General features: G+C 38.3%; 1 protein-coding gene across 1 annotated transcript in view; it reads right to left on the bottom strand.

The window, feature by feature from the left end:
- Positions 1 to 723: 723 nt before the first annotated feature.
- Positions 724 to 14,501, bottom strand: part of Nme8 (NME/NM23 family member 8) — a 55,019-nt gene continuing 41,241 nt past the window's right edge. Inside the window, exons 15-17 of the mRNA XM_034510923.2 lie at positions 10,949 to 11,093; positions 9,514 to 9,760; positions 724 to 875 (exon numbers count right to left, since the gene is read on the bottom strand). Of these exons, the coding sequence (XP_034366814.1) occupies positions 9,535 to 9,760; positions 10,949 to 11,093 (371 nt within the window). The 3' untranslated portion in view covers positions 724 to 875; positions 9,514 to 9,534. The remainder of the gene's footprint in view (positions 876 to 9,513; positions 9,761 to 10,948; positions 11,094 to 14,501) is intronic.

Genomic DNA, 14,501 nt, shown 5'->3' with positions numbered 1-14,501 from the left:
TGTTCCAAATTCTTAGGTTTTCTGGCTGGAAACTTTAGTTTCAAATCCATTACCTGTCGAGGGCAGCCCTGCTTATACACTGAAGGTCTAAAAACAGCCATAGGCCTGACATACATGCCTGCTAACACAAAGCCTTGGGTCTCTGTGTAAAAACAGTGAAACAGATGGCTAGAAGCTATTGTAAACAAGCAGCTTTGGTGGAAAATTGCCAGGCTGAGTCATCATAGACATTGTAGATAGGTAGCCTTGGTGGATAGTACCAACTTAGATAAGGACAAGTGAATCATAGGCGGATTCATAGTGATCTGTCCCCTGAACCTTCACCTAGCTGCCACTCTGTTCTGGAAGATATCTGTATCCCCCTGAACACTGACACTCCTGCATCATCCCCTTCCCCACATCCTGCCCTTTTGTGTCTATAACCCCTGTGTGAAAAAAGTAAAATTAAAAGTTTGATCTGCCTATAGACAAGCAGTGGTTCTTTGCATCTTTGCCTGCCCCCCCCCCCCCCGCTCTCTGTAAGGTGACGTCCATGGACCCCTGTTAATGTCCTGCTGACCAGGACAATTACCAACTTGTGTTCAGCCTAACACATTCTAAGGTCTGCATCTACTCTGATTTCCTCCTACTTGTGTTTCTCCTCAGTTTCTGCTGTATTCTGCAGTGCACCTTTATAGAATCCTTCTTAGGTCCTTGATGAAAAATAAACACCCAACCCTGTTTGGGGGTTACAGTTTTTTATTGTTACCATGCATAGCCATGCAAGTTTTCATCTCCATTTGTGTTTTCCTCGGAGCAATTTTCCTTTTTCTCTTCATAGACAGTTGTGCCTTGTGGTTTTATGTTGATGAAAACTTCATTACCTCCTTGAGCTTCTGTGAAGTGAAAAAAACACATTCATAAGATAAAATGGGCCCCTTTTGCCCCTCACCTGGACCTGATGCCTGGAGCAGACACCTGCCTGGTCTGCTCCTGTGTGGAAACCTTATCCTGAGACATCCTAGAGGGACCACTGAACACAGAGCAGCAGGTAAGAACACTCACACACTACCCTACGCCTGCCCCAGAGCTACAACTGGGGGCAGGGAGTGCTCAGGTCCCAGCAGAAACCCAAACCCTGCCCCTGCAGAATACCACTCCACTTCCACCCCTCAGCTGGGCCTGCTGCCTGGAGCAGACACTTGCCTGGTCTACTCCTGTGTGGACACTGTATCCTGAAACATCTTAGAGGAGCCACTGAACTCAGAGCAGTGGGCACCCATATCCTGAGACATCCTAGAGGAGCCACTGCACTCAAAGCAGTGGACACCTTATCCTGAGACATCCTAGAGGAGACACTGCATCCAGAGCAGTGGAAACCGAGCTTGTCTGCTACCATGGAGACACCATATTCTGAGACATCCTAGAGGAGACACTGTACTCAGAACAGCTGGAGCACAGGATTAAAAGATCGCAGAGACTTCTGGACCCTGAGGAGTTCAGACATAAGCAAGACAACTGGAAAGGCAGGCTCCAGTCAGAAACAGTGAGTGCAGGTAGCACTAGAGTTAACCAGATGGCAAAAGGCAAGCACAAGAACGTAAGGAACAGAATCCAAAGTTACATGGCATCATCAGAACCCAGTTCTCCCATCATAGCAAGCCCTGTACACCCCATCACACCAGAAAACCAGGATTCAGAATTAAAATCACTTCTCATGATGATGATAGAGGACTTTAAGAAAGACATAAACAACACTCTCAAAGAATTTAAGGAGAACACAGGTAGACAGGTAGAAGCCCTTAAAAAGGAAACACAAAAATCCCTTAAAGAATTGCAAGAAAATACAACCAAACAGGTGAAGGAATTAAACAAAACCATCCAGGATCTAAAAATGGAAGTAGAAACAATAAAGAAATCTCAAAGGGAGACTACCCTGGAGATAGAAAACCTAGAAAAAAAAATCAGGAGTCATAGACACAAGTATCACCAACAGAATACAAGAGATAGAAGAGAAAATCTCATGTACAAAAGATACCATGGAAAACATTGACACAACTGTCAAAGAAAATGCAAAATACTAAAAGCTGCTAACTCAAAACATCCAGGAAATCCAGAACACAATGAGAAGGCCAAACCTAAGGATAATAGGTATAGATGAGGGTGAAGACTCTCAACTTAAAGGGCCAGTAAATATCTTCAACAAAATTATAGAGGGAAACTTTCCTAACCTACAGAAAGAGATGTCCATAAATATACAAGCAGCCCACAGAACTCCAAATAGTTTAGACCAGAAAAGAAATACCTCCTGCCACATAATAATCAAAACATCAAATGTACAAAACAAAGAAAGAATATTAAAAGCAGTAAGGGAAAACGGTCAAGTTACATATAAAGGCAGACCTATCAGAATTACACCAGACTTCTCACCAGAGAATATAAAAGCCAGAATATCCTGGTCTGATATCATACAGACCCTAAGAGAACACAAATGCCAGCCCAGACTACTATACCCAGCAAAACTCTCAATCAATATTAATGGAGAAACCAAGATATTCCATGACAAAACCAAATTTATACAATATCTTACCACAAATCCATCACTTCAAAGGATAATTGGTGGAAAACTCCAGTACAAGGAGGGAAACTACAACCTAGAAAAAGCAAGAAAGTAATCTTCCAACAACCACAAAAGAAGATAGCTACACAAACATAATCTCATCTCCAATAACAAAAATAAGAGGAAGCAACATTCATTTTTTCCTTAATATCTCTTAATATCAATGGACTCAATTCTCCATTAAAAAGACATAGACTATCAGACTGGATACATAAACACAACCCATCATTTTGCTGCAAACAGGAAACGCACATCAGTGAAAAAGACAGAAACCACCTCAGAGTAAAAGGATGGAAAACAATCTTCCAAGCAAATGGTCCCAAGAAGCAAGCTGGAGTAGCGATTCTAATATCAAATAAAATCGATTTTCAACCAAAAGTAATCAAAAAAGATAAGGAAGGACACTTCATATTCATCAAAGGAAAAATGTACCAAGATGAACTCTCAATTCTGAACATCTATGCCCCAAATGCAAGGGCACCCACATACATAAAAGAAACTTTACTAAAGCTCAAAGCATACATTACACCTCACACAATAATAGTGGGAGATTTCAACACCCCACTCTCAGCAATGGACAGATCATGGAAACAAAAACTAAACCGAGACACAATGAAACTAACAGAAGGTATGAACCAATTGGACTTAACTGATATCTATAGAACATTTCATGCTAAAACAAAAGAATATACCTTCTTCTCAGCACCTCATGGTACCTTCTCCAAAATAGACCATATAATTGGTCACAAAACAGGCCTCAACAGATACAAAAAGACTGAAATAATCCCTAGTACCTTATCAGACCACCATGGACTAAGGCTGGTCTTTAATAATGACAAAACAATGGAAAGCCCACATACACGTGGAAACTGAACAATGCTCTACTCAATGATGACTTGGTCAAGGAAGAAATAAAGAAAGAAAGAAAAGACTTTTTAGAATTTAATGAAAATGAGGATGCATCATACCAAAACTTGTGGGACTCCATGAAATCAGTACTAAGAGGAAAACTCATAGCTCTAGGTACCTACAAAAAGAAACTGAAAAAGAGCATACACTAACAACTTGACAGTACACCTGAAAGCCTTAGAACACACACACACACACACACACACACACACACACACACACACACACAAAAAAAGCTAATATACCAAGAGGAGTAGAAGGCAGAAAATAATCAAACTCGGGGCTAAAATCAACCAAGTGGAAACAGAAAGAACTATACAAAATATCAACAAAACCAGGAGTTGGTTCTTTGAGAAAATCAACAAGATAGATGAACCCTTAGCCAGATTAACCAAAGGGCACAGAGACATTACTCAAATTAATAAAATCAGAACTGAAAAGGGAAACACAACAACAGAAATTGAGGTATTAAAAAAATCGTCAGATCCTACTACAAAGGCCTATACTCAACAAAATTGGAAAATCTGGATGAAATGGACAATTTTCTAGACAGATACCAAGTATCAAAATTAAGTCAGGAGCAGATAAACCATCTAAACAGTCCCATAACCCCTAAAGAAATAGAAGCAGTCATTAAAAGTCTCCCCACCAAAAAAAGTTTGGGACTAGATGGTTTTAGTGCAGAATTCTATCAGACCTTCCAAGAAGACCTAACAACAATTCTCTTCAAACTATTCCACAGAATAGAAACAGAAGGAACAATACCCAATTCGTTCTATGAAGCTACAATTATGCTCATACCTGAACCTCACAAAGACCCAACAAAGAAAGAGAACTACAGACCAATCTCTTTTATGAATATTGATGCAAAAATACTCAATAAAATTCTCGAAAACCGAATCCAAAAACACATCAAAATAATCATCCATGATGACCAAGTAGGCTTTATCCCAGGAATGCAGAGATGGTTCAATATTCAGAAATCCATCAATGTAATCCACTACATAAATAAACTCAAAGAAAATAAAAGCACATGATCATCTCAGTAGATGCTGAGAAAGCATTTGATAAAATTCAACATCCCTTCATGTTAAAAGTTTTGGAAAGATCAGGAATTCAAGGCCCATATCTAAACATAGTAAAAGCAATATACAGCAAGCCAGTAGCCAACATCAAACTAAATGGAGAGAAACTTGAAGCCATCCCACTAAAATCAGGCACTAGACAAGGCTGCCCACTCTCTCCCTACCTATTCAGTATAGTACTGGAAGTCCTTGCCAGAGCAATTAAACAACAAAAAGAAATCAAAGGGATACAAATAGGAAAAGAAGAAGTCAAAATTTCACTATTTGCAGATGATATGATAGTATACTTAAGTGACCCCAAAACTTCCACCAGAGAACTCCTAAACCTGATAAACAACTTCAGCAAAGTGTCTGGATATAAAATCAACTCAAACCAATCAGTAGCCTTCCTTTACTCAAAGGATAAACAGGCTGAGAAAGAAATTAGGGAAATGACACCCTTCACAATAGTCACAAATAATATAAAATATCTTGGAGTGAATCTAACTAAGCAAGTGAAAGATCTGTATGACAAGAACTTCAAGTCTCTGAAGAAAGAAATAGCAGAAGATCTCAGAAGATGGAAAGATCTCCCATGCTCGTGGATTAGCAGGAAAAATTTAGTAAAAATGGCTATCTTGCCGAAAGCAATCTACAGAGGGGAGGATGGCCTTGTTGTGCATAGGTGGGAGAGGAGATTCTTGGTCCCATGAAGGATGAACACCTAGTGGGGGGGAATTCGGGGGTGGGGAGGTAGGAGTGGGGGGGTAGATGGGGGCATATCCTCATAGAAGCATTAGGAGGGAGGTTGAGATAGGAGGTTCCTGGGTGGTGGGGGTAAAGGAGGGTAAGGGGATAAAATCTGAAATGTAAATATAATATCCAATAAAAATAATTTTTTTTTAAAAAAAGATACAATGGCAATGTTATAGACTGATTTTTAGAGCAGTTTGTTTTTGTTATAAGATTTTATTATTAAGGTCTTTCAGGCCTCTTCATTTTGGTTTTTTCCAATCCTGCTCTGTCTTCACTATCTGCCCATCCTCTCCCAATTTAAAATTTTTCCAGTCCCAGTATTACCCTCTGCTTGCATTTTGCCTATAATCTGATCTACTATCCCATCTCTCTTAAAGTACTGCTTCCCAGTGACTCTTCTCGACTTCTGTCATCTACAAATCTCTAAATCAAACACAAAAAATTTAGTGATATAAAGCTGAAATTAACATATGGGAGAGAACATCCGTTTGTTTTTCTCTGTTAGGGTTGCCTTGCTCAGTGCATCTTTCCCAATTTCACCTATTTGTCTGAAATTTTCATATTTGCTTACACCTAAAAATTTAATTGTATGCACAGTATCCTTTCACCAGCTGATGGACATCTAAGCTGATACAATTCTCTTGCTCCTTTAGATAAAGCATTAGTAAACATGGATGAGGGCGTGTCTCCACAGTGGGATACACAGTCCTTTGGGATATGTTCAGGAGTGGAATAATGAAATCTTATAGTAGTTTTAACTCTACCATTTTAAGAAATCACACTGTACCACAGTGTCTGGATCAGTTTGCATTCCCCACATCCTTGTCAGCAATTGTTAATATTTACTTTATTAATAACCTTTCAGACTGGGGTGAAGTGAAATTTTGAAGTAGTTTTTGATTTTAAAATGCTTAAGTCTGGTGTGTGTGTGTGTGTGTGTGTGTGTTTTTAAAGTATCAATTAGCCAATCATTCTTCTTTTGAGAATTCTGTGTTCAAACCTGTAGCTCATTTTTATTAAGTACTTTATTACTTGATGTTTTTGTTTTTGAGGTTTTTTGTATGCTTGAGATAGTAATCCTCTGTCAGATGTACAACAAGTAAAAGTTTTCTCTCATTTACCTCTGCACTGTGGTTTTCTTTGTTGTACTAAAAGCTGTTTTGTTTCATGAAGTACTGTTTGCCAGTTGTTGGTCTTATTTCATGAGCATTAAGAATCCTACTTAGGAGTTTCTTAAGTCTGCCTGTTCTGTAGTGTGCGTTATGCCTTTTCTTCCGGGTGTTTCAGTTCTAGGTCACTGATGCACTTGGAGTTGGCCTTTTGTTCAGGATGAGAGACAAGAATCAAGTTTCATTCACCTACATGTTGACATGCAATTTATCATACATCATTTGTTGAAAAAGACATCTTTATTCCAGTGTGTATTTTTGTCAAAAAAATAAGAAAGAAAGAAAAGATTAAGTTGCTGTGATCACTTGGTCTTAGGTTTGAATCTGCTATTCAAGATATGCATATTTATGAGGTCTTTCCATCTTTTAGTGTCTTCCTTACTTTCTTCTAAGTTTTAAAGTTTTCATCATACAAGTCCTTTACTGCCTGGATTAGATTTACTGTAAGTTGTATTTTGTGTATTGTAAATGGGATTGCTTTCCTGATTTCCATCTCATTGTTTTACCATTGGTATATAGAAAGGCTATGTATAGTAATTTTGTATCCTGCAAGTTTGCTGAAAGCGTTTATCAATCCCAGGAGTTTTTGTTTTTTTTGATTAGTTATTGTTGTTTTTAATCTCTGAGATAAAGGCAAGGTTTGACTTTGTTTTTTAATTTGTGTCTATATTTTGTTTTCATGATCTGCCTTGTGGATTCTTGCATTTACATTCATCAGAGTCACGTATCTCTAGTTCTCCTTTGTTGCTTTGTTGTGTGGTTTGAGTGCTAGAGTTAAAACTGGCTTTGTAAAGAGATTTTAGAAATTTTCTTTCTAGTTTTATTTTTTGGAATTTTTTCAGGAAGATCAGTTGTGGTTGTGATTATTCTTGATTTCTTGAACTCCTTGAGTGTGTTGATAATTGTTCTTTTGAACTCCATGTCTCCAGTTTCCTTTGAGGTATACTTGTTAGGGACCATTACTATAAGATTAGTAGTTTGTTGGGGTGTATACTGTCTAGTATTTTCATATTGTTTTTACCATGGGATGTAGGCGTTTGGAATTAGGTTGTTGGTTGTATCTTTTGATGAGGTTTTATCCTGCTGGACTTGAGGTGGGATGGTAACTCATTGGTTGAGAGTCTCTGCACAAAATCCCTACTTTTTCAGTCTATAGATCACTTTGGTTAATAGTCTCATTCAAATAATAGTAGGGTTTTTTGAGTTTATGAACATAGAATTACTTCCCACTTACCTATATGCTTTTTTATTGGATTTGGTGAAAATTTACTTAGTATCAGTTTGTCAGTGTTCCCTAAAAGCCAGCTTCAACAACAGCAACACAATATCTACATATTACTCCATATCTACAGATTACTTTTGTACTTAAACTCAAATGTATAGTAAAGATATTTAGATTTACTTTTGCTTCTGTCAGTACTTCCTGCTTAAACTGAGTGTGCAGATCAGCCAGTAGCAAAAATTTACTTTCATCTCTTTTATAAGTGTATACACTACTCTGGGTATCTGCAAACGTTTCTAAATTACCTAAGATATACTAGCACTTTTTCATGTTCTAATTTCTTAAAGATCCTTTCTGTTAACTCTTTCCTCACTTCAGACAATCTATTATATGCATTTTAGCCCTAATTTTTAGCCCTGGGCAACTGTGGATTTCTTAGTTATTAATCAATAGTTCCAAGCAATACTCTCACTTTCCAGTTGACTTGTTTTCAGATTAGGTAAAATATATGTGCAATTCTTATTCAGATGCCATCCAGAATTATGAAAGCAGATAAACAAAATAATTTGCAAAACTCTGCCCTTCTCTTTAGAACCAGAGACTCAGGTCTTACCTTGAGAGTGCAACTCCCAGCCTTCCAGACCATCTTATAATGCCCTTACATTGAATCATCATTTTTCAGGTTCCTACAAATCTTTACTGTCAAAATTCCTGAAACATGTCTTTCTGACAGTTTGTGGTTATATTCTTTTTAGGTCCCATGAGGAGGGCAGGCACATGTTCACCATTTTGCTGATATTACCATACAGGAATCTTCTTAAACTTCTTACCTCCTATAACATGATTTATCATCAATTCTAGATATCATCTACCTGATGTGACTATCACAAAATGTGTAGTAATTTCTAAGTCACAACTATCTTTTGAATCTTCTGATTGAGACTGGTTAGATTGCTTACTTTGTAAGGAAGATTTATTTATTTATTTATTTATTTATTTATTTATTTATCAATCAGCTCCCACCACAGATGGTTGTGACCCACCATGTGGTTGCTGGAAATTAAACTCAGGACTAAAAGAGCAGTCAGAACTCTTAACAATTGAGCCATCTTTCCAGCCCCAATACAGCATACATTTAATATCTACTTTTAAACATAAGGCAGGAGAACAGGTTTGATGGAAAGTGTCACTGGTTTCCCATGTCATATCACACATGACATAGCATGCCACTACTATATCCTTAGGGTTATCACAGCATGTCTGCCATTGATGTGGTTCATAGACCTCAGAGATGGGTGGGCACATCTAAAAACTGCTTAACCAAATGGAAACCATGCCTGGTACAAAAAGGAAAGTTCTTTTTGTGACAGACAGGGACAACTACAGAAAACCATAGCTAGCCAATCAAAATGCAGAGTTGTGAAGCCTGCTCCCAATAGATGCATCTACAAGATACTCTTGAAACTAAGACCCAGGAAACATTGTGAAAAGGGGAGCAGAAGATCAGCGAGTTTGCTGTGAGATTCTGTCTTACATCAATTGGCTGTTCAGAGCCCAATGGTCAGCCAATAAATGTAAATGTAAACACAAATATAAATATGTTATATTTAGAAACATATATAGGCATGCAATAGGAATTAGTAGAAAAAGAGACTATTAAATTGAAGGAGAGTGAGGATGAGTATGTGGAAGGGTTTAGAGGGAGGAAAGAGACATATGAAATGTCATAATTATAATCTCAAAATTAAAATTAAGAAGGAAAACAAAATTTGTTAAAGTGTTTATAGCACTTACTTTAGTATTTGTTCTTTAGTATTAATCCTCAAAATTAGCCTCTGTGAACACATTACCAATGCTGACTGCTGCTTCAGACATGTTAGATGCCCCATGGACAGCATTTCTCAAAATGTCTAGTCCATATTTGGCTCTGAGGGAATCTGGGGAGAGCAGTTTTGCTTCTTCCGGGTCTACTGGGCCAATCATTCGCCTCCATTCTGCGACAGCATTCCACTTGGTCAGTACCAGGATTAATGACATGCCCCTGCAAATAGCAATTCTTTTAGAAGGCAGGCTGCTTGAAGGGCATGGGTTACACGTACTGCTAAAGAAAATGATTCTGGTGCATCTCCCTAATCAATATGATCGTGTGCTGTCCTTGCTTTCTACTTTTTCACACATTTTGTGTTATTTGAGTCTTGTACTTTGATCAAAGAGACTTATGCAAATGGATTCATATTTTTACTGTCTTGGGGACCACACGAACATTGTCATGGACCCAGGCTTTTGTTTCATGTTCATCCTTCAGCCTCTGGTCCAGTGGTCCTCAACCTTGTTAATGCTGTGTCTCTTTAATGCATTTCCTCATGTGGTGACAATCATAAAATTATTTTGTTACTACTGTTGTTAATTATAATTTTGCTACTATTATAAATAACAGTGCAAACATCTGATACACAGGGTAGCCGATATGTACCCCCAAAGGGGTCATGAGCCACGGATTGAGAACCACTGTCTTGTCCTTTAGAGGTTGCCTCCACTACAGAAAGCCACATTGCCCAGACTACCTTTATTCTCAAGATGTACTCTATTTAGTGATTAGCTGGTATAAGTTATGAAAAATGTCTTACCTCAGCTCATTGCATTACCACTTGGATGACCACTAGTTGGTCAGCAAAGACTTCACCGCTGTAAACACCCTGATCACTTTCCTCAACCTGCTCACCTCTTTTTCCTAGCCTCCAAACAATCCTCTAAATGAAACATGAACTCTCACGTAACATACAAAAAAATCTACCTATTACAGGTTCACCCAGAGCTCTGCTTTTTTTGGTGTGCATGATACAGATTCTGGCTTCTTTCACTTCCTGTGACTAGGTCTTATGGATTTCTCTCCATTTTGCAAATAAGGAGATTTTTAGCATAATTCTGCATTGGCTAAGCAAGAACTTTAACTCTGACAGCTGCTACATGTAGTGTAAAGAACTAAAGAAATCCAAAGAGGAAGAGAAGGCAGGGAAGGGAAAAGGGAAGAAATTGTAAAATAACAAAGAAAGAAAGAAAGAAAGAAAGAAAGAAAGAAAGAAAGAAAGAAAGAATTTAAATGTTAACAAGGTGTCTTTTCATGAGTCATATTAGATAAAAAGTTGCTACAAATAATTTGTTTTTCATGGTTTCTATAATATACAATTGCCAGTTCTACAGTATAAACAACTGCAGTTCAGAAACTTACGAAGATAAGACTTCCAATACATTTTTATAGAAATCTCTTCCTGTTATTTTGAAATAAACTTTGCTTGCATTCTCTGAAGTCAAGTGCATTTCCTTCATCAGAGTCAGCTCAAATCCCGCCTCTTTAATGGCCTTCAGGATTTCCACTAAGGAAACAAACATAAGGTACTATTGTAGACCATTCATTTCATGTTGATGGTACATTCAAGGATATAAAAATACCAGAGGAACATAATAGTTCAACTTGCATCTTGTGGTTTATATATAGAAAATTATGAAAATTAAAAGTTCACAGCCAGAAGACCTTTAGGATATTAGCATGGATGTTCCACTTTGATCAACTAAGAGTATCAAATGGAAAATGAGATCTGTTAGCATGCTAAGCATGAAGACATAGTTTCATTTTTACACCCCAGATGCCTACAAATATCTTATGTGGTCAGTGCTAGGGGAAGAACCAAGGCAAACATTCTTGCCTGAAGCATAGAGGTACTGCTGAGTGCATCAATGCAAGAAATTCTGTAAGAATTTCACCAACAGCCTGAATGATGCAGTCTGCATTCACCAGACCAAGGGGAACCAACTAAAAGATGTTACAGGATAGTTGAGCCTATTTCTAGCTAAGATATGGCTCAGACCTTACTACTCTCCTTTATTCCCAAACAAAGAAGGTAAAGTTAGTTTGTAGAAGTAAGTACCCATGTTTGAAAGTGATATCTAATTGAGTGGTAGACATAGTGAGGAATCAGCAAAATATTTGACAGAATAGGATACACGCAATTCTCATGAGAAGAGAGAGGAAAGGGAAGCTACTTAAGGGAGAGCCAGGCAATACAGGAAGAAGAGAGTACAGTGCAGGAATATAGTAGAGTTTATGAAGTGGTGCAGTGGAGTTGAGAGGGAGGCTAGAGCATCACAGAGAGGGAGGAGATAGCTTTTCGAGGACAGTTTTACAGAGACAGATTGAAGAGAGAACAAGCTAAACACAGGTAAAATCAGAATGAGCAAGAGAATGAGAAGGAGCCAGAAGATTAGAAAAGATGGCTAGATTTAGTTTGAGGCCAAGCAGAGTAATTAAGAGGCCAAGAGAAAAGCCAGATTGAATAAGTCAACTGAGAGAAGAGTTTAAGCCAGAACAGCTGAGTTGAACCAGCCAGCCAGAGTTCAGAAAGAAAAAGAAAGAATGAGCTTACTGAGCAACAAGTATCAGATGCTGAGAACATCTAGGCCTAGATTAGATTGTACAGAGGACTAAGTCTAGGTTAGCAGACAGAGACAGTAAGCTTCCCAGAAATGATTACAACAGGAGAATAAAAGTTACCTTTACAGAAAGATTTGGAGCTTTCTGGAAAAGGAGGAAAGAGGGAGGAACATGAACGATGTAGAGGAATTGGGAAAGGGAGAAGAGAAAAAAAGAAATAATTTTTTTCACATCAAATAAAAATCATTCAGATGTGCTGGGCTTTGAGGAAAGGTGTGTGAGACCTAATCTACAGAGAACCTGAAGAAGGCTGGACCTTTCCTACTAGCAGGGATAACCAGGATATATCCCCAGAGGGGGCCTCTAATAATAAATGTGAACAGAGTACAAAGCATACATCAGAAATAATACAATCCTATAAATTGATTATGGGAAAATGATAGCATAAAGAATAATGTGTATAGTACCTAAACCACAAGCCAAGAAACAATTCTCTTTGGAATCACAGAAATTTTTTCATTTATTTATTTATTCACTTATTTATTTACCTTACATCCCAATTTCAGACCCCATTCCTCTTTAGAAATGATGCCCTTTTTGTTAGGCATGGTCAGAGCAAACTGGTGTCACAAAGCTAATAAGGAGAATGTCATAGTTGGCATTTCTACTGCTGTGAAAAACCATCATGATTGTAAACAACTTGGGGAGAATAGGAGTTATTTCATTTTATCCTTCAACATCACAGTTCATCACTGAAGGATGTTAGGGCAGAAATTCAAGAGGCAGAAAAAGAAGCAGAAGCCATAAAGACATGCTTCTTACTGGCCTGCTCCCCATGGCTTGCTCAGTCTAGTTTCTTATACAACTTAGGACCATCTGCCTAGGAGTGGTGCTTTCTATGGTTAACTAGGCCCTTCCACACCAATCAACAACTATCAATAAAAAAGTCTTACAGATTTGCTTGCAGTCCAACCCAGTGTGGTATTTTTCTTAATGAAGGTTCATTCTTCTTGAATGAATCTAGCTTGTATCAAGCTGAGAAGACACAACTCAGCACAATTACCCACTTGCCAAATTGACCCACAAATACATCACTATTCAATGCTAAACCTCTCTGTCTTCTTCTGTTCTTTTCTGTCCTCCAGGTGTCATGTTAACATTAATATCACAATATCAAACACCTTACCTTTTAAAGCTCCAAGTCTTCAAAAACTCAGTCTTTAAAAAACAACAACAACAAAAAATCCTAAGACTCAAACTTTAAACCTCTCTAAAATATCCAGCTCCTCTAAAACTTCAAAGTTTTTATAAACTCCAAAGTCTCTTTAAAAGCTCAAAGTCAGCTGTGAGTTCCTGCCAAAATTAAGAAATGAGATAAAATACATTTTTATTCTGCGAGGGAAGAATTGGGTCACAGTCACAATTAAAGTAAAGCGAAATAAAATTAAACAGTGGGAGAGTCTCAGTGCTTAATGTCTAAAACCTATTCACAGTCTTCTGAGTTCTACAACATATTACTTCAGATTTGCATTTTGCAGCCCAGAGCAGCTTGTCTCATAGGCTCAACCCCAGCCACTCCACACATGATACTGTCCTTAGTGGTTGTTCCACAGTACTGACATCTCTGGAATGCTAGGGTCTCTGCTACAACTGGACTGCACTTTCACTAATAGTTTTTCCTGTTCTCTTTCAGGGACTCTGATCTTGCAACATGATGCCATGCCTCAAATTCTCTCCATTACCTCTTCCATCTTCAGGCTTCTACAGCAACTGAAGCTGCACTTTTACCAGTAGACTCTCATAGTGCCAGGCCTCAGCTCTTCATGACCCCTTCATGCCTTCAGAATCACTAACACCAAGGAGACCCTTAAACATTTTGTCTTAGTTAGGATTTTACTGCTGTGAACAGACACCATGACCAAGGCAAGTCTTATAAAGGACAAAATTTAATTGGGATTAGCTTACAGCTTCAGAGGCTCCGTTCATTATCATTGGGGTGGGAGAATGCGTCCAGGCAGGCATAGTGCAGGCAGAGCTGAGAGATCTAAATCTTTATCTGAAGGCTGCTAGTGGAAGACTGACTTCCAGGCAGCTAGGACTAGGGTATTAATATTAAAGTCTATACCCACAGTGACACACTTACTCCAACAAGGCCATACCTCGAAGTAGTGCCATTCCCAGGGCCAAGCACATTGAAACCATGACACATTACCAAGTTCAGCTGCCAAAAAAGTACAGCCTTGGCCACCTCTGGACCATGGATTCTCTGTGCTGACCCTAAGGAAGCACCTCCCCAAAGATTTCACCTCAGTAATGCTCTTCTTAATCACTGCTAATTTCCTTGCACCAACTA

Source organism: Arvicanthis niloticus, chromosome 8 (assembly GCF_011762505.2).
Source record: "Arvicanthis niloticus isolate mArvNil1 chromosome 8, mArvNil1.pat.X, whole genome shotgun sequence".
Classification (NCBI taxonomy): Eukaryota; Metazoa; Chordata; class Mammalia; order Rodentia; family Muridae; genus Arvicanthis; species Arvicanthis niloticus.
Note: the sequence above shows the minus strand (reverse complement) of the source record. Positions and strands in the feature narration are given on the sequence as shown.